This window comes from Anolis carolinensis, chromosome 5, assembly GCF_035594765.1.
Source record: "Anolis carolinensis isolate JA03-04 chromosome 5, rAnoCar3.1.pri, whole genome shotgun sequence".
Classification (NCBI taxonomy): domain Eukaryota; kingdom Metazoa; phylum Chordata; class Lepidosauria; order Squamata; family Dactyloidae; genus Anolis; species Anolis carolinensis.
Window position 1 is genome coordinate 1695650 of NC_085845.1, and position 20995 is coordinate 1716644.

Below are 20995 nucleotides of genomic sequence, written 5' to 3' on the forward strand. Positions count from 1 at the left end.
TTGCATTGAGTCATGGTAGTTAAACTGCACTTATTCTACAGTGCAGATGCGTCTTTTATGGACAAACCATGAGCTGCCTGTTATGGATATTGACAAACGATGAGCTTCCAGATGCTGTTGGATTACAGATCCCAACACTCTCTCCATGGCCTTTGTAGCTCAACAAGACCTGAAGTGCTGTACAGTTCCCAAGGTCTTTGTTTGGCCTCTTTTCTTCTTATACATGAACTAAGCAAGTCCCTTGCTTCCTGTCTAAGTTGGGTCAGACTCTCCAAATCCTCATTGCGCTGCTTTCAAGGATCAGGATGCCTCGAAGTGCAGCTATCTGTATGCAGGATCTCAGGCCTTGCTGTTAATAAGAGTGAGGGCAGGAGGGGTTTTTTGCATGCCTTGGTGAAGAGTTCTGTGTCGGATGATAATGGGAGAGGACCCTGTTTTTCTACGTGTTGCACTCTAGCACTAATAACACCTTTTCACCCAGCGCCACCCTGGAGTCCAGTAGTTCTGTCTAAAAATAATTATTGAATAAAGCAGGGAAAAGGGGCTATTCCAAAAGGGTTCAGCAGAATAGGTACATAAAAGTACATAAAATCAAGAGAACCAAAATCCACAGCAGTACTTCAAATATAAATCCAGCAAGAACTTTTATTTATTTATTTATTTATTTATATCATTTATATCCCGCCCTTCTTTCTCACCCCGAAGGGGACTCAGGGCGGATCACATCACACATATAGGCAAACATTCAATGCCTTTTAACATAGAACAAAGACAAGACAAACATGGCTCCGAGCGTGCCTCGAACTCGTGACCTCCTGGTCAGAGTGATTCATTGCAGTGATTCATTGCAGCTGCTCTCCAGCCTGCGCCACAGCCCGAGCCTTTAACTTTTCCAAGGTAAACCCTTCCAGGAAAGAAAGGCATGAACCAGATAACTTAAGAATACTTGAATCACAAACTTGAGAGCAGAGATAGGAGAGCCATCCCTATGGCAATGTTGTCTCCACTGAAAGGCATGAAACCAGCACTCCTTAATTTAAGCCCGACCAAGTAGCCATGACATCAGGTTGAATGCACCTGGGCTTCAGCATCTTCCCACGGAGACTCTCAGAGCATCTAATTAGTCTATTTTTCACTCCCTCTGTTCTCAGACCTAATCTAGCTTCTGGTGAAAACTCCCCATCAGCCAAAGGCCGTTTCCCAAGGGACCTGGGATTTTCCCTTTCCCTTGTGGAATCCAAAACATCGGCCTCATCAGGCTGCAATTCTCTCCTAACACTGACAAATTCTTCACCTTGAAACCCATCAAATCCCTCATTTATTGACATATCAGAGAAATCAGAAAAATCCTCAGCCGCTTTCTGAGCTACAACACTGCGCTGCATGTGTCGACGGGCGTGTAACGTTGTCTCTTGCTCTCTCTCGCCCTCCGCAGCTGTGCGTGCCTGCCTTCTATTACGAAGGGCTCCTCCAATGGGTATCTTCATCTTTTGGTCACCCGCTCTTTCCGCTTGGCGGCCACATAACGGGGATGAGCAAACGGGCCAAAGGGTTTCGCAGCATGGCTTTGCGGGAGGATGAGGCCACGTGGGTCACTCTTCGCCGGGCATGTATGCATGCAAAGAATGAGATCGTGGTCTCCGAAGGAGGGAAGACCAGAATATAGATCAGGCATGGACAAACTTCGGCCTTCCAGGTGTTTTGGACTTCAACTCCCACCATTCCTAACAGCCTCAGGCCCTTTCCTTTTCCCTCTCAGCCGCTTAAGCGGCTGAGAGGGAAAAGGAAGGGGCCTGAGGCTGTTAGGAATGATGGGAGTTGAAGTCCAAAACTCTTGGAAGGCCGAAGTTTGTCCATGCCTGATATAGATAGATAAATAGATGTTGTTGTAAGCCACTGGAGGACTTTGGCACCAGCTTCTATTGGGAGCTGAGTGTTAGACCTTTTGGTCTGATCCCACAGATCATTGCTTTTTGGCCATTGCTCATGCCCCACTGGTGGTTGTCTCCCCACCTTCCCTTAACCCTTCTGCCCTCTTGCCCTCCTAACCCCCTTCCCAGCCTTACCGAGATCCTAACCAACATGTCTAATGCCTAACTAATGCATCTCTTATATTTGCATCTGGATCCACTGCTCACCTTTGCGCATCCAATACCACCACCAAGCGCAGAAGTTCTGCATCCAATCAAAAGGTCTGACTGCTTTCCCATGGCAACTTGGGCATGTGTGGGATGCCAAGAGGATCCCAGAGCTGGAAGGGACCCCAAGGGCTATCTACGAGGGTTGAATGAAAAGTAATGCCTCCACCTTCGTAATTTCTCAATAGATAGATGGCAGTCCTGGTATGCGGCAGGTCCTGACTTGGTTCTGTAGACTCTCCTCTATAGTTCTTGGATAGCCAAGCAAAACAATACTGTGACCCACACATTCTTTTGAAATGCCAATGATGCTTGAAATTTCTCTCTGAGGGATACGACGATCGTCCTGAATCAATCAGTCAGCCTTTTGCTTGTGTAACTCGGTGGTTGCTGTCACAGGACGTCCAACTCCAATAATATTATATTATATTATACTAGCTGTGCCCAGCCATGCGTTGCTGTGGCATTGTCTGGTGGTGTCCGTATTTTATGGGCAGTGTGGAAGAGGCCTAAGTGAGGCCTAACTTTGCCTGTCCCCTGGGCTGAGTGGGTTGCTAGGAGACCAAGTGGGCAGAGCTTAGCCTTCTAACTGGCAGCAATTGGATAAAAACAATTATTCCACTCCCTGTAATTAGGACTTTATTTTTCTTTCCCTTTTGTTGTATCAACCTAGAGGCATGGATGAGGGGTTGTGCTGTCAATTTTTGAGGTTGTGCGGTGTTTAGTTTTGTTGTTTTGTCAGTCGCCAGGATTCCATCACTCTTTTATATATATAGATTGTCCAATTATATTATTTAATGATATAATAATATATAATAATATTATACTATACTAATATTATAATATATCGTATATACATGTAATATTAATAATAATATGATGTAATACAATGTAATAATTATTATAATTCACTATTATAATTGTATATTTATATTACATGCAATATTACTAATAATATTGCAATATAGTTGTATAATATAATATCTTGTATGTATATATACTTGTAAACCGCCCTGAGTCCCCTTCGGGGTGAGAAGGGCGGGATTTAAATGTCGCAAATGAATAATAAATAAATAAACTCTTTGTTTGTTATGCAAGTCAGATGTTCCCTCTTCAACATCTTTAAACTTACTTGCCCTTTGGAGTCTCCTTTGGGGCGACACCTTCTGCTGTTAAGAATTCAGTGACTGCATGTTGCTTAAGTCACATTGACCGACGTCTGCGCAGGGTTCCATACTTCGCACTTTAACAACACAACCGTTCAATGCTAAGGCTTCTCTGTCTGCGCAGGGTTCCACACTTTGCACTTTGACAACACAACCGTCCAATGCTAAGGCTTCCCGCCAAATGGAACTCACTGTAGAGGAGAGTCTGCTGAACAAGCCAGGACCTGCCGCAGACTAGGACTGCCATCTGGGGAGGAGTTACGAAGGTGGAGGCATTACTTTTCATTCAACCCTCGTAGTCCAACTCCCTCATATTGCAGGAAGAGGCTTCTCCATGGACTTCAGCATTGGAGCAGCCCTGCAAATGGTGACCCATTTGTATGCTTATGCTCTTGGACCTACATTATGTAGAGGAGAGGGATGGGAGCAGGGCAAGGGGGCTGGACTAGGGATGCGCCTGGTGGGAGCTGGCCAATTGCCACCCATTCAGTTGGGAGGCAGGAAGCTTTTATTATTATTGTTATTGTTATTGTTCATTATTACACACACACACATGTGTATTTACTCACGTCTCATGCTCCATTGAATCTAATGCAAAACCCTGAAACCAAAAGAAGTATTTTCTGCCCAGTGTCATACACAGCAGCCAAAGAGGTGCGCATTGCAGTTGCTGCACATTTAGAACTGCCTTGGTTCAATGTTGTGGATTAATGGGAGTTGTAGTTTTGTAAGGTCTTGAGCTTCCTCTGCTAAAGGATGCTGATGCCCTGTGTGAAACGGAAAGGGGTGCGGGTGGGTGGGACGTACCTTTGCTGCCCTTTGTCCAGGACCCACATGGCCTTTGGCAGGTGCCTCTGGTGATGATCTTTTTGGTCTTTCTGCTGAATTGTGCAAAGGCACCCACTGAAGGCCATGCCATCTTCAGAACTATATAGCCAGCAGCCATGGTGACAAGCGACAATGCCTGGCAGGACTGAAACTACAAATCCCAGCACTGCATAGCATTGAATTAGAGATGGCCACAGCAGCTTCCCTTTTGGCTAAGATTTTTTTTTCTGTGTCAGGAGTGACTTCAGAAACTGCAAGTCGCTTCTAATGTGGGAGAATTGGCGGTCTGCAAGAACGTTGCCTGGGGACATTGCCCGGATGTTTGATGTTTTACCATCCTTGTGGGAGGCTTCTCTCATGTCCCTGCATGGGGAACTGGGGCTGACAGAGGGAGCTCACCCACTCTCTCTGGATTCGAGCTGCTAACCTTTCAGTCAGCAGTCCTGCCAACGCAAGGTTTTAACTGTGTCACCAACAGGTTGTTAGGAATTGTGGGAACTGAAATCCAAAATACTTGGAGGGTCAATGTTTGCCCGTGCCTCCTCTGGTGTCACTTTAAAGACTAATCTCTTTGGTACAAGCTTTATCTTTTGTGCAGAAAAGTAAGCTTAGCTGCTAATTAATGCAGTTTAATGCCACGCTAACTGCCCTGGCGTAGTGTTATGGAGTTTTGGGAGTTGTAGTTGGGCACCAGTCTTCTCTGCAGAAAAGGCTCAAGACCTTGTGATACTACAGCTCCCAGGAGTCTGCAGTATGAAGCTACGGCAGTTCAAGTGGGGTCAAACTGCATTGGGTTGATTCATTCACTGTTGCAAATCCTGAGCAAATGAGCAGCGGAGGGGTTTGCAAGGGCTCGGAGAGGGCGCTGGGGCCTTTGCGGAGAGGCCGTCACCCTCTGGTTTGCTCCCAAGCCCCCCCACAACATGCTTGGGGTTGATCCTGGTCCCCAATGGGTCCCAAATCCATCTGAGGTTTGTATCCCGCTCCCGAATGGGGTTGGCAGCGCAGCCCTTCCCAAGGAGGCTGCCTGGGTTTGGCAGCTCCTGGCAGGAAAATCCAGCCCGACTTGGAGAGCCTCGGGCAACCCTCTCCGTAGCCGGATTAAATATACACAGAGAGGGATCTATAAATAAATACGACCCGGACTGATGTTTGAAATACATAAACCTCCTTAATTTAATGCAGTAATGCGCTCGCTTGGAAAGAGCCAGGGTCTTCCAAATTGCTTCCAACTGCCCTCCGTTGAGAGGTTCCCTCTCCTGTCTTTCTTGCTTGCTTTCTCCTTCGGCTCTGAAATTTTATGGTGTTGAAAATTAGCTAAATTAGTCTCCCTGCTTAAAGCGGTACCTAAATTTCATACTTGACAGATGCAACTGTTGTTCGGGTTGCTTAGGTCAACAGCAAGCTAGGCTATTAATGGTCAGGGCCTTAACCAGACCTGGGTTTCGATCTCATGACCTCTTGGTCAGTCGTAATTTATTGCAGCTGGCTACTAACCAGCTGTGCCACAGCCTGGCTGACTCCATCCTAGGATCATCTTTGGAGGAAAAGGACTTCTGCTTTGCTTTGCAGCAGTTGGGGAAAGTGTCCATTGGCTCTCCAAGTTTTCTGGGTCACCACTGGAAAAAAGACCATTTCTGGCCCTAAAACAACCTGGGGAAAACTAATGGAATATGATGAAATTTCCCTCATGAAAAAACTTGGGGAAGTTCAAACCAACTTTGGGCAGAGGGCTGCATATTGCATTGGAGGTGCAATGCTGCCAGGATTGCACCTACACCCTGGAATTGATTCAGTTTAATTCCACTTTAGCTGCAAGGGCTCAATGCTCCGGAACCCTGAGAGTTGTAGTTCTGCAAGGCCTTTAGCTTTCTCTGCCAAAGAGTTCTGGGAACTCCCCAATCTGTTTGGTTGTGAATGCTGGTTGTTTTTTGTATCTTGGAATGGATCTGAGAGTTGTAGTTCTACAAGGTCTTTAGGCTTCTCTCCCAAAGAGCATGAGTGTCTCACCAAACTACAGCTCTCAGGGTTCCATCACATTGAGCCATGGTAGTTTCAAACTATATTAATTCTGCAGTGTAGATGCAATCCTGATGGTGTTCCACTCTTAATTTAGATCGACCCTAAATTGCAGGAAACTTGGGAGAAATGAAAGGACGCATGCCTTCTTCTAGTGCATGGTTAAACGCTGGAACTCCTTGCCACAGGATGCAGTGGGAGCTGTGGCTATATATATATAAAAGGGTATCTCTCACACCCAGAATCAAATTTGGTCCAGCCTGGGACGATACAATGGCATTCATCCCACGTTTTGGGGCTTCCCAAGGGCAACTGGCTGACCACTCAAAGAACTGATTGACAGACCTGGAATGGGGTTGTTGTATGTCTTTCGGGCTGTGTGGCCATGTTCCAGAAGCATTCTCTCCTGACGTTTCGCCCACATCTATGGCAGGCATCCTCAGAGGTTGTGAGGTATGGATAAACTAAGTCAGGAAAGGAAAGAATATATATCTGTGTAGAGTCCAAGGTGTGGCAAGAGTTCTTTGTCACTGGGAGCCAGCATTAATGTTTCAGTTAATCACCCTAATTGGCACTGGAAAGGTTTTGTCCCTTGCCTGGGGGCATCCTTTGTTCAGTCAAGTCCTCATTGTGTTGGTTCCCATCTACTGTTTTGATTTTGGAGTTTTGTAATACTGGTAGCCAGATTTTGTTCATTTTCATGGTTTCTTCCTTTCTGTTGAAGTTGTCCACATGCTTGTGGATTTCAATGGCTTCTCTGTGTAGTCTGACATGAGAGTTGTTAGAATGGTCCAGCATTTTTGTGTTCTCAAATAGTATTCTGTGTCCAGGCTGGTTCATCAAATGCTCTGCTATGGCTGATTTCTCTGGTTGAATTAGTCTGCAGTGCCTTTCATGTTCTTTGACTCTTGTTCGGGCAATGTGGCTGCATTTGGTGGTCCCTATGAAGACTTGTCCACAGCTGCATGGTATCCGGTAGACTCCTGCAGAAGAGAGAGGATCCCTCTTGTCCTTCGCTGACCGTAGCATTTGTTGGATTTTCTTCGTGGGTCTGTAGATAGTTTGTAGGTTGTGCTTCTTCATCAGCTTCCCTATGCGGTCAGTAGTTCCCTTGATGTATGGTAAGAACACCTTTCCTCTGGGTGGATCTTTGTCTTGACTCTCATGGCTTGTTCTTGGCCTTGCAGCTCTTCTGATGTCTGTGGTGGAGTCTCCATTGGCCTGGAGAGCCCAGTTTAGGTGGTTGAGTTCACCTTGGAGGAGGTGAGGTTCGCAGATTCTTTGTGCACGGTCTGTCAGGGCTTTGATTGTGCTCCTTTTTTGACTTGGGTGATGGTTGGAGTTTTTATGAAGGTATCTATCTGTATGTGTAGGTTTTCTGTAAACTGTGTGGCCCCATTGTTGATTGGGTTTGCGGATGACCAGAACATCTAGAAATGGCAGTTTTCCTTCCTTTTCTTTTTCCATGGTGAATTGGATGTTTGGGTGGATGCTGTTAAGATGGTCCAGGAACTTGCTGAGTTCTTCCTCTCCATGGCTCCAAATTGTGAAGGTGTCATCTACGTATCTGAACCAAACAGTTGGCTTTTTTGGTGCTGTTTCTAGGGCCTGTTTTTCAAAGTATTCCATATAGAAATTTGCTACTACTGGGCTGAGAGGGCTCCCCATGGCCACTCCATCCTTCTGTTCATAGAATCCAGTGTCCCACTGAAAGTAGCTAGTGGTGAGGCAATGGTGAAACAGGGCTGTGATGTTTTCTGGGAAGGGATCCTCTCTCTTCTGCAGGAGTCTACCGGATACCATGCAGCTGTGGACAAGTCTACATAGGGACCACCAAACGCAGAATTGCCCAAACAAGAGTCAAAGAACATGAAAGGCACTGCAGACTAATTCAACCAGAGAAATCAGCCATAGCAGAGCATTTGATGAACCAGCCTGGACACAGAATACTATTTGAGAACACAAAAATGCTGGACCGTTCTAACAACTCTCATGTCAGACTACACAGAGAAGCCATTGAAATCCACAAGCATGTGGACAACTTCAACAGAAAGGAAGAAACCATGAAAATGAACAAAATCTGGCTACCAGTATTACAAAACTCCAAAATCAAAACAGTAGATGGGAACCAACATAATGAGGACTTGACTGAACAAAGGATGCCCCCAGGCAAGGGACAAAACCTTTCCAGTGCCAATTAGGGTGATTAACTGAAACATTAATGCTGGCTCCCAGTGACAAAGAACTCTTGCCACACCTTGGACTCTACACAGATATATATTCTTTCCTTTCCTGACTTAGTTTATCCATACCTCACAACCTCTGAGGATGCCTGCCATAGATGTGGGCGAAACGTCAGGAGAGAATGCTTCTGGAACATGGCCACACAGCCCGAAAGACATACAACAACCCTGTGATTCTGGCCATGAAAGCCTTCGACAACACAGACCTGGAATGCCTTGGCTGTGATCCAGAGTGACTCTTGGTTTGCTCTCAATGAGCCATACTTTGCTTTCCTTCTTGCTCCAGTCTGCAGAATCAGACCTGCCGTACCCTCCGCCGCAGAGAGAGCCCAACATCTACATGGTCCCTCAAGGAATCAAACCCGTTCTTCAGCTTACAGCCATTGAGGTGGGTACAGAAGGCCACTCAAGGAAATAAATGGGCGGGGGGTGTGTGTCCCCAAACCTATTCAAACTCCTAATTGAGGATCTCCAACCTGTTATGCAGCAGACATGTCATACATCTCCTTACAGGTCTCCAAACATATTCTTTAGAAGACAATGGAAACATCTAGCTGAGGTTCTTCAGAAGGCCATGAAAACTCCTAGTTGGGGATCTCCAAATCTGTTATGCAGAAGACTATTCACATACCTTCTTGGGGGTCTCTAAGCCTATTCTCCAGAAAACCATGCAAACATCTATTTATTATTTATTTATTTATTTACAGTATTTATATTCCGCCCTTCTTTCTCACCCCGAAGGGGACTCAGGGCGGATCACATTGCACACATATAGGCAAACATTCAATGCCTTTTAACATAGAACAAAGACAAGACAAACATAGGCTCCGAGCAGGCCTCGAACTCATGACCTCCTGGTCACAGTGATTCATTGCAGTGATTCATTGCAGCTGCTCTCCAGCCTGCGCCATAGCTCGAGCTGGTTTCCAAGCTTATTCTGCCGGAAACCATGCAAACACCTAGTTGGGGGTCTCCAAACATATTCTTTAGAAGACAATGGAAACATCTAGTTGAGGTTTTATAAACCTATTCTTCAGAAGGCCATGAAAACTCCTAGTTGGGGATCTCCAAATCTGTTGTGCAGAAGACTATTCACATACCTTCTTGGAGGTCTCTAAGCCTATTCTCCAGAAAACCATGCAAACCTCTATTTAGGGGTCTCCAAGCTTATTTTGCAGGAAACCATGCAAACACCTAGTTGGGGGTCTCCAAACATATTCTTTAGAAGACAATGGAAACATCTAGCTGAGGTTTTTAAAACCTATTCTTCAGAAGTTATGTAAACTTCTGTTATGCAGAAGACCATGCAAACCCCTTCTTGGGGGTCTCCAAATATAGGCGACTGAAAACATCTAGTTTGCCATCAGAAGGGCATGCAAACATCTAGTTGAGGGTCTCCAAGCTTTATCTGCAGAAAGCCATGCAAAAACCTATTTGAGGGTCTCCAAACCTATCTTTTGGAACACAATGAAAACATCTAGTGGGCGGTCAGCGAGCGTATTCTTGAGGGTCGCTAAACCGGTTATGCCAAAGACCATGAAAACATCTAGTTATAGGGATCTCCAAAGCTATCCCTTAGAAGTCCATCCAAACACTTTGTTGGAGTCTCCAAGTCCATTCTTGGAAAGAAGTTGCATTTTCTTTAACACATTTCTGCTGACACAGGAAAGGTGCAACGGTTTGGTTCCCACCAGTGTAGACATTTGAGGTTGAGATGATGAGAGACGGGGTGCCCAACATGCCCTGGGGGCAAGAAGGCCAGTCCTCAGCCAGGCCCTGTCTCTCATCAAGCCACGCATCACAGAAGGACGGGGAAAGGGCCCAGGGCAGAGTCAACCACATCAGAGGCTCCCCCCCCTCCGTTGCACATGTTCCTTGTTCCCTGATGCTATTTGGGGTCTCCTTGTGTCTTCTTTCCCACTGCAGATCTTGGCCTGGGGGCTCCGCAACATGAAGAGCTTCCAACTGGCCAGCGTGACGTCGCCCAGCCTTCAGGTGGAGTGTGGAGGGCAGGTGGTCCAGTCCTGCGTCATCAAGAACCTCAAGAAGAACCCCAACTTTGACGTCTCCGTCCTCTTCATGAAAGTGGTATGCTGTTTACCATATACATGAAACTGCTGGGATAGCTCATCCGGAGTTTTGAAGTATGTGGATGATGGAATGTCCCATGGTTCTGGAACTCCCTTCTTCCCAGGGAAGCCAGAGTGGCTCCCTCCCTGCGGTCCTTCCGGTGGCAGGCTAAAACCTTCTCATTCATTGATACACCCATCACACCTGCAATGTTTCCCTGCAGGATCTATCCCCTTTTCCTTCCCGCCTGGCAAAAAAGGATTGGATAGTCTTTGGGGCACCTTCGTGTGATCCTATGTGATCCCATATTGATGAGAAGGAGTCTATCCATATTTACTTGAGTCTAATGCACCATTGAATCTAATGAGCTCCTCAATTTCCGAAACCAAAAAAAGAGAGAGGATTTGCTGCCAAATGTAATGTGCAGGTGCAAAGGGTGCAGTCTTTGTAATTTGGTCAAAAAAGGTGGCCATTGCAGTTGCTGCCTACTTAGGATTCCTTCTTTAAAAACAAACAAGTGTTTGAGCACCAAAGCTTCCAGCAATAGAAAGTAAAACCTTGGGATACATCTATCCTGTAGAATGAATCCATTTTAATTGCCTTGGTTCTATGCTATGGAATCATGGGTGCACTAATAATAATAATAATAATAATAATAATAATAATAATAATAATAACTTTATTTTTATACCCCACCTCTATCTCCCCAAAGGGGACTCAGGGTGACTTACATGGGGCCAAGCCCAAATAAAAACACTAGCAATATCAAACACAACAATAGACAAAAAAAACATGCACAATTATAAAAATTTAAACATTAGCCAATAAAAACAAATGACAAGAACTAATAAAAACATGGATTAGTTTGACAAGTCCTTGATCCTTCTCTGCCAAAGAAGGCTGGTGCCTCACTAAACTACAAATCTATTGCAGCCCAGCTGCCTGCATGAAATATTTTCACCCAAAATGAAGAGCTAATTATCCCAAATATAGCTCAGCCAAAAAGTATTCAAACCATTGATTTAAAGTTTGTTAAAGAAATGAGTGTTCTATAGAAAAAAGGTAATTTGAAAATACATTCCATGGTAAAAGATACAAAAATAATTCCAGGGTATACGTAATAGGTCAAAACAAAAGTACATCCAAAGTACAGGGTTCAAAAGTCATTCCCAAATATATCACACAGTCATTGTATTCTTCAATGCTACAATAAACAAGGTCCAGCCCTGAGAATAAAGCCAGAGTCCCCAAAAGGTAAACAAAGAACTGTCTCCAAATGAGATTCTCTGTTCACAAACAGAAAAACATGACTGAAACCAAAACAAGGATCTCTTACCATGGAGCTCAAGGAGAAGGTGACTTTCTCCTGAAATACAACACAGAGCAACCAAAGAAGATAGCTTAAGAAACCTTTTTTTCCCTATGGAGATACTATCTGTCGGACACCTGGAATCCCTTTGTTTGTTTTTGAAACGCTGAGAAAACCCTAATTGCCTCTGCTTGGCACTATCTTGTCATAATTGAAGAGGTTGAGTTATAGTCTTCCACCTCCTTGACATTCCTCTTAGGGTCAGGGAGAGTCTCAGGTGAAACTGGAGACTTCTGGAGAGTCTCAGGTGAAACATTCTTGCTAGAAACAGATCTGTCTATAAGGCAATTCCTATCATCCAGGGAAGACATACTTTCTTTCCAAGGTACTCCAGAAGTACCAATTCAGACCAGGCCTCAACAAAACTCCATGATTGCACAGCATTGAGCCATGGCCCTTAAACGAGAGATGAGGTCCCTCAAAGAGGAGCTCCTGAAGTAGCTTCCCTTTTGGTTTTGGCTCAGCACTAAGATGACCATATGACGCAAATGTAATGCGCACTCTAAGTTCATTTAGGTCATTTAGTCAAAATTTAGTCAAAAAAAATGTGAGCATTAGCTTTGGGTAAATGCAGTATTCCTTCCCTTCCTTGCTGTCGCCCTCCTTCCAGCGCCTGCCCAGGGAAGACCTCTACAGCCCCCCCATCGTCCTCAAAGTCATCGACAACAGGCCCTTCGGCCGGAAGCCTGTGGTGGGTCAGTGCAGCATCCGCTCCTTGGAAGGCTTCCTCTGCGATCCCTACAAGGAGGAAGCGGCCTTCACCGAAGCACAAGCAGGTAAGGGAGTGCAAGCAGTTGATTAAATTTATTACCTTCAACAGGTCAGATAAGAACAGGACAAATCATATTAATAACTACATTATTTAAAATTAAATATTATTAAATACAGGTAAAAAATCCCTTGAGTTTATGATGTCATTTTTTGCCGACAAGCGAGCCCTGCGGCACAAAAGCTGGCCACTTTGACTGTTACCATTGAGTTCTGGTCTGCCAGCAAATAATGTATGCCAAACTCATCCGTTCTTCCAAGGATGCTTTGTTGAATTGGGGGGATGAAAGTACAGTAGAGTCTCGCTTATCCAACCTTCTGGATTATCCAACGCGGTCTGCCTCCTGCCCAGATCCACAGCTGTTTCTCTGGGCAGCATGGACTGAACTTTTTATGAATTTAAGTTCTGACAATGTTGCTACTGCAAATTCCTTCTATCTTTATTTGTATTCAATTTGTTAGTAGCAAATATTTATATAGTCAATATTTTCAATACATTGCGAAGTTCGTAAATACAGTAATTACTACATAACGTTACTGTGTATTGAACTGCTTTTGTTGTCGATTTGTTGTAAAACATGATGCTTTGGTGCTTAATTTGTAAAATCACAACGTAATTTGACATTAAATAGTCTTTTCCTTAATCGCTCCTTATTATCCAACATTTTCACTTATCCAATGTTCTGCTGGCCCATTTATGTTGGATAAGTGAGACTGTACTGTATGTTGGAAGCCACTGTAGAAGGAACAATATAACAATACATGTCTTATCGTCTCCACTGAGCCATCACTACAAGGACATAAGTGTGCACCATAGGGGACATTGTTCTACCTCCTCTGTAATAAGGCTGAAGTTAATGCATTACATTTTGCTAGGCTGAATGCTTTTCTGTATTTTGGAAAGGTTAAAATATTGAAGTGACTTGCTAACATAACAGACTGACCACTGTCTCCGAATTCAGGGTATATAGTAGCGGCACTTACATGGTACTGCAACTCATTATCTATAGTTCATTGGTATATTTCCTTTTTGGGGGAGTAAAAGAGTACTCCTGGATATGTACTTCGTGCTGGTAGAGAAATGGAGCCTCTTTAGATTTTCAACTGGGATGCAAAAGGAGCTCTTCAAGGTGCTGGACCTGCTTGAGAGGAAGAGCCCAGCACCGTGGAGAGCTCCTTTAATCCCTAATGGAAAGACTCAGCCAAAAAGACTGGCTTTGAGCTAACTTTGGCTCTCCAAGTGTTTTGGACTTCAACTCCCACAATTCCTAACAGCCGGTAGTCTAAAACACCTGGAGAGTCACAGTTTGCCCATGCCTGCTTTGGGAGGTATGTGAGTCAACAGAGTTGGATGTCGATAAAAAAAAAAGCCCTTCACCAAGTTCAAGAAGGACTTGAATGTATTCATCACCCTTTTGCATCAAAGATGAGGACCAAAACCTACTCTTTGTGTGTCTGACTTTGAAGAGGGTTATTAACTGGAATCAAGGTACAGCAAGGCAGAATCTCGGCTTGAAAGTCACGGATGCAAGAACACAGAGGCAAAGATCTTTCTCACTTGAATTTTGCAACGTTGACACTTCTGCAGTGCAGAGAAAGTAAGAAATATTGAAGGAGATTTCAAGGCTATTGTTCCAAGGGAGAGCTCCTTCTCATGAGAAAGCTGCTCATTAGTGGAATGTGTTGTGACCACTTGTCCATTAGAACTGTATTTTTCACACTGTAATACACAATGGAGTTGTCAGATAATGCATTTCTATTTAGCATAGCATTAGCTACTCAACAAAACCAACAGCCAGAGAGTGTGAGACTTGTTGATTAGTTTCTATTGTTCTATCTACAGGTTGTGTTTTATATTATCGAGGGTTAGATAGGGTTTGTTTGTTGTTCTAGGGTTGTGTTTCATATTAAGAAATAGAAATGTCTGGTGCACTTCTGTAAGGAGGATACAGTCCTTTTGTTCTGCGGAATCTGTCTTTCTGTCTATGCCTTGTCTTGAAGATTTGATTGTAAATTGGTTAACCTCAATGGGTAATCTGAGATGGCTGATCTAAATGAATGTTATGGTAAACTGAAGGCTGGATGGATCACAGTAGAGGCAGAATTAGATGTCCCTTCAAGAAATTTTGTTCTAATTTCCTTTTTTTTTGCAGATGATGTTAGCCTAACGCCTAGAGATGACGTCCTCATTGATATTGATGACAAGGAGCCCCTCATTCCGGTCCAGGTAACTCAGTTAAAGCGGAGTCAGCTCTATTTTGTTCTCATTAACCACATGGCTGGATTCGCCAAGGGTTTTGGCTGCAATGCCTAAAAAAGCCACTAGGTGGCGATTGGAAACCTTTTACCAAGGCCAATTTTTTCAGGGACCCAACATGGAGCTCAAGGGACCGAACTTGGGGCCAGGACTCACAGTTTAAGTCCCGAAATCAGATGTTTTATGGGGAAGAACAACAGAGAGAACCTTGAACATTTCTGGTCCTAGATCATAGAGTTGGAAGAGACTGCATGGCCATCTAGTCCAACTGCAGGAACAGTACAATCAAAGCTCCCCCAACAGTTGGCCATCCAGCCTCTGGTTAAAAGCCTCCAAGGAAGGAGCTTCCACCTGGTGAGTTCATCGTGGATTCCATAGTGTCTAGATCAATGATGGGCAACCTTTTGCACCTGGTGTGTCAAAATTCACCAAAAAACCTAGCATGACTTGGGTGGTATGTCACTTTGAGAAAAAAACCATAATTTCGCAATATGTATAGTTTAAATAACAAAAATGTATAATTGCAATATATAACTGCATTTAATAAATCAAAAACTATTTACTACCATTATTTCCATGTACAACAATCTGTGGTACCTCTTGCAGTTTCCACGCTGATTTCTCTCTATTGTAGTTTCAATGTAGTCATGAGCAATGAATAATAATAATATAATAGTAATAATATGATAATATACTACAATAATAATAGAATAATAATAGAATGATATAATGATAATGTAATGTGCATAATTCCCATGGAGTAAACAACAAAACCACTGGACCAAATCACACCGAATTTGGCCACAAAAGACAGTCATTCAATCAATCTACATGCAGCAGCGTGTCAGCAAAAATGGTTAGGCGTGTCAGTGCTGACATGCGTGTCATAGGTTGGCCATCACTGGTCTAGATCCTGGGAAGTCATGCTACGCCTCTCTTCTGCCTTGGCAACACAATTGGAGGGAGATGTTGACTCTAAGCTGTAATGTGTCCAGAGGAGGGAGACTCAAAGGATCAAGGATCTGGAGAACAAGCCACATGAGGAGCGGCTGAAAGAGCTGGACATGATTAGTTGGCAGAAGAGAAGGCTGAGGGGAAACATGATGAGGGCCATATATAAATACGTGAGGGAAAGTCATAGGGACAGGATTGTTTTCTGCAGCTCTGGAGACTAGGACACAATGGAACAATGGCTTCAAACTAAAGGAAAGGAGATTCCACCTGAACATCAGGAAGAACCTGACTGTGAGAAGAGCTGTTCAGCAGTGGAACTCTCTCTGTGCCCCAGACTGTGGTGGAGGCTTCTTCTTTGGAGTCTTTGAAGCAGAGGCTGGATGGCCATCGGTCTGGGGGGCTTTGAATGCAATTTTCCTGCTTCTTGGCAGAATGGGGTTGAACTGGATGACCCACCAGGTCTCTTCCAAATCTAGGATTCTAGGATTCTATGATTCCACTCTCTATAATCCTCCTCTTCCTCTAGGTCATAGGGTCTGGATTTGAGAATTGCTATGGACACAGAAAAGCAGTTGTTTTGTGATCTAAGTGGAAAAGGTTAAGGCCCGGGGCCATACAGAATTAAACAAAGCAGACTCAGCATCTATGTTGAACGTATAGAATGTGAAGGGGCTGCAAAGACCAGTTGGTGTCAGAAAATAATGGTTGGACCATGGCTGAAAAAGAGCCAGCTACTGTAATACCTGGTTGGTTGGTTGGTTGTTTGGTTATCCAGGTTATGCCTTCAAACTACAGGAAAGGAGATTCCACCTGAACATCAGGAAGAACTTCCTCACTGTGAGAAGGGCTGTTCGGCAGTGGAACTCTCTCCCCGGGGCCGTGGTGGAGGCTCCTTCCTTGGAGGCTTTTAAGCAGAGCCTGGATGGCCATCTGTCGGGGGTGCTCTGAATGCGATTTCCTGCTTCTTAGCAGGGGGTTGGACTGGATGGCTCATGAGGTCTCTTCCAACTCTATTATTCTATGATTCTATGATTCTATGATTCAGGGGGGAAATGAGGTAATGTTAGAACAAAAGCCTGCTTCTGTACTGCCATGTGAAAGTACTGATGTTTTGGAATCCAGCAGTCAGGGAAATGATCTTTCACCTACTAACAGCAGTGCAGATAACATGAGCTCATCTGAGGGAACAGTTGATTTGGATAAACATTGCCGTCTGGCTCTGAGCGGGAGGGATTCAGGTGCAGAAGATCTGAGAGACTTCATGGGAAAGAGAGAAGCAGGGGATGCAGCAGAATGCTTTAGTTCTTTTCAGTCCTTAGAGAACTCTGTGTTGGGATTCTAAGTTTCTCACAAGTGTCTTTCCAGGCCAAAGCACACTTCTCACCAACATTTCCAGCACCAGAACTGCCACATAGTTTGATTTGAATGGTTGTCTCTGGTGGTTTGCTTGCCAATAGACATGTAAGTCTGGACTCTCTCCAAGGTGCTGAATTTAGCCTGGGAATGGGGTTCAGCACCTTGGAAAACTCCATGGAAGTTTATACTCTACGCAAGGTTTCCCATCAGCTGCTCTGCTGGAGGAGGAAGAATTGTGTTAGGACTTTTGTGGCATTTTTTTTCTTTTAATACTGTTTTAATGTTTATATATCTGTGTATTTTAAATTGTGTGCTAATGCTTTGTTAAGCCACCTTGAGTTCCCTCCGGGGGAGGTAAAGTGCGGTAACAACAACAACAACAACAACAACAACAATTCTTGTCTTCCAAGCTCAAGACAGTTGGAAAGCATCTGATCCAGAGTGGAGGTGGTACCTACTTTAGAGGCTTTGGATGGCCATCTGTTGGGGGTGCTTTGGTTGTGCCTTTCCTGGAGGGCAGAAAGAACAGCATTGGACTGGATGGCCCTTGGGGTCCCTTCCAACTCCAGGAATCTAATAATAATACTCATAATAATAATAATAATAATAATAACAACAACAACAACAACAACAACAACAACAAAACATTGCATGGAAATAATAATAACAACAAAGCATTGCATGGAAAGTTCCTTGACAAAATTGAAGGAAAAGCTGATAAGGAGAAGACCTGGCTCTGGCTCACGAATGGGACCCTGAAGAAGGAGACAGAAGGCCTGATCCTTGCAGCCCAGGAGCAAGCCCATCAGAACAAAGGCAATTAATAATAATAATAATAATAATAATAATAATAATAATAATAATAATAGAAGACCTGGCTCTGGCTCACGAATGGGACCCTGAAGAAGGAGACAGAAGGCCTGATCCTTGCAGCCCAGGAGCAAGACATCAGGACAAAGGCAATTCAGGCCAAGATCGAAAAATCAGCTGATGACCCAAAATGCAGACTGTGCAAGGAAACCGACGAAACCATGGATCATATCCTCAGCTGCTGTAAGAAAATTGCACAGACAGACTACAAACAGAGGCACAACTATGTGGCCCAAATGATTCATTGGAACTTATGCCTCAAGTACCACCTCCCAGCAGCAAAGAACTGGTGGGATCACAAACCTGCAAAAGTATTGGAAAATGAGCACGCAAAGATACTGTGGGACTTCCGAATCCAGACTGACAAAGTTCTGGAACACAACACACCAGACATCACAGTTGTGGGAAAGAAAAAGGTTTGGATCATTGATGTCGCCATCCCAGGTGACAGTTGCATTGACGAAAAACAACAGGAAAAACTCAGGACCTCAAGATTGAACTTCAAAGACTCTGGCAGAAACCAGTGCAGGTGGTCCCGGTGGTGATGGGCACACTGGGTGCCGTGCCAAAAGATCTCAGCCGGCATTTGGAAACAATAGACATTGACAAAATTACAATCTGCCAACTGCAAAAGGCCACCCTGCTGGGATCTGCGCGCATCATCTGAAAATACATCACACAGGTCCTAGACACTTGGGAAGTGTCCGACTTGTGATTTTGTGATATGAAGTCCAGCATATCTGTCTTGTTTGCTGTGTCATACAATAAAATAATAATAATAATAATAATAATAATAATAATAATAATAATAATAATAATAATTCTATCTTCCTTCCTGGCAGAACAGGGTTGGACTGGATGGACTCTTGGGTTCCCTTCCAACCCTAGGAGACTATTATTCTAAGTGGCATAAATAGGAATTGTGGGAGCTGAAGTCCAAAACACCATGCCTGATCTATGTAATGGAGAATCTTTGTGCCACCAGTGACCAGCATATTAGCTAATGGGGAGCAACGATGATGGGAGCTGCAGAATAGCAACACCTGGAAAACCTCATGACTCCCATCCCTGGTGCAAACTATTTACCAGAAGACTTTTAGAGCCAATGGGATGACAGTGTTTTCCCCTCCTTCTAATCTTGGCCAAGATCTTGAAGGACCTTCCTTACTCCTTGTTTATCTGTGCCTTCAAAGGACGGGAGATTTGCCTTGTTTTTTTTCCAGACTCCTTGATGAAGGTGGCCTTTGCTCAGCCCAAAGTTTGTTCCACTTCAGGATGAACTGGGACAGGAAGGTGCCGGAAGGAACACACCTTCTCGCGATGGCTTTGGGGTGTCTTGGGAGAAGGACCTGCTCTGTTCCTGCTGAGGACAAACAGAAAAGGGCCATCGAAAAACTAGAGCAAAGTGTGCTTTGCAGGATGTCCGTCCTGCAAAGGGAAAGTTTGTGCTGTTTAATAAACTTTCCCCCGTTTTTTTTTTTTTTGATAGCACCAATTAGGAAACGACATTTCTAATCCAGGAACAAACATTGTGTTACATCGTGTAGTGAGAGGGCCTTGTTCTCATGCCAGGCTTTCCTCAGAAGGTCTTCCTTCCCTTTCAGCTGGATGTCACTGGCAGGAGATAAAGTCCTTTCCTCTCCAAATAAGAAGAGAATAGAATAACTTTATCTTCATTGTATAATGTACAATGAAAATAAATGCTTTCCCCAGCACCCTTACTTACTTTCTTAGGCTTTAAAGTCCTTGTGGTCTCTTTCTTGGGCTTTTTGTTTCCTGTCTTGCATTCAATAACAACAACAACAACAACATTACACTTTATTTATATTCCGCTTTATCTCCGCGGAGGGACTCAGGGCAGGATGACAGAATACTGTTGCATTCCAGGGCAAGAAGCACCTCTGTCCTTAACCACTAAACTCCAGTCCAAGTTAAATCAGCAAAGCGATTTATTAAAGATTATATAAAAAGCAGTTCAGCAAAAATTAGTCAAAACTACAAAGTCTATATGTAGGAAATAGTCCATAAGGTTCAAGGTACAGGAGTAGTTTCAAAAACCTCAAAGCAGCAAGACATCCAGTACAGGAATACAAAGGAACCAGGAATACAAGGTAGTATAAATCCAATGCAAAAATCCAGGAACAATTCTTCAAACTTGGAAGCATGAATCATGAACGAAGACATGGAACTAGAATTCCCTTAGCAGGCTTGACTAGGACTTTACAAGAGCGCTTGTCTCGATTACCAACATTGACCAGACTGGTTGGCAACCCCCCCCCCCCCCTCAGTCTCTCTAACATACACATAAAACCATGCCTTTTCTCCTGACTTCCTGATAAGGGCTGTGACCTTTGAACATTCTGTTGAGCAGAATGTTCAACAAGCGCTGTGACCTTTGAACATTCTGTTGAGCAGCCCGAAGTTTATGAAAACTAAGTCTCCTATCTACCAGCTCATTATCCTCTCCACCTGGGATTATATCCCCCGAGCTTATTTCAGCCTCTGGCCTTATCTTCCTAGGGCAGTGGTTCTCAGCCTGTGGTCCCCAGGTGTTCTGGCCTTCAACTCCCAGAAATCACAGCCAGTTTGCCAGTTGTTAGGCTTTACCTGAGCAGCATCTGGGCCCCTCTCTGGAGTGTGGCCTTCACTCACTGCTGGAGACCCCGACTGCTCCTTTTTAGGACTTAAAATCTCATGTTGGTTCACAGGCCCAGAAATCCCATGATCCATTTCCTCAGTGACCTGGGGATTAGGCACAACCATGGGCTGAACTACAGTAGAGTCTCACTTATCCAAGACTCGCTTATCCAAGGTTCTGGATTATCCAATGCATTTTTGTAGTCAATGTTTTAAATATATCGTGGTATTTTGGTGCTAAATTCATAAATACAGTAATTGCAACATAACATTACTACGTATTGAACTACTTTTTCTGTCAAATTTGTTGTAAAACATGA

The 20995-nt window shown here is 44.1% G+C and overlaps 1 protein-coding gene across 8 annotated transcripts in view; it reads left to right on the top strand.

The window, feature by feature from the left end:
* dysf (dysferlin) overlaps positions 1 to 20995 on the top strand; it is a 312999-nt gene that overhangs the window by 203433 nt on the left and 88571 nt on the right. For all 8 annotated transcript variants that reach the window (XM_062983273.1, XM_062983274.1, XM_062983275.1 and 5 more), the window contains 4 exons: positions 8681 to 8782; positions 10321 to 10482; positions 12444 to 12609; positions 14755 to 14828. In XM_062983273.1, the coding sequence (XP_062839343.1) occupies positions 8681 to 8782; positions 10321 to 10482; positions 12444 to 12609; positions 14755 to 14828 (504 nt within the window). The remainder of the gene's footprint in view (positions 1 to 8680; positions 8783 to 10320; positions 10483 to 12443; positions 12610 to 14754; positions 14829 to 20995) is intronic.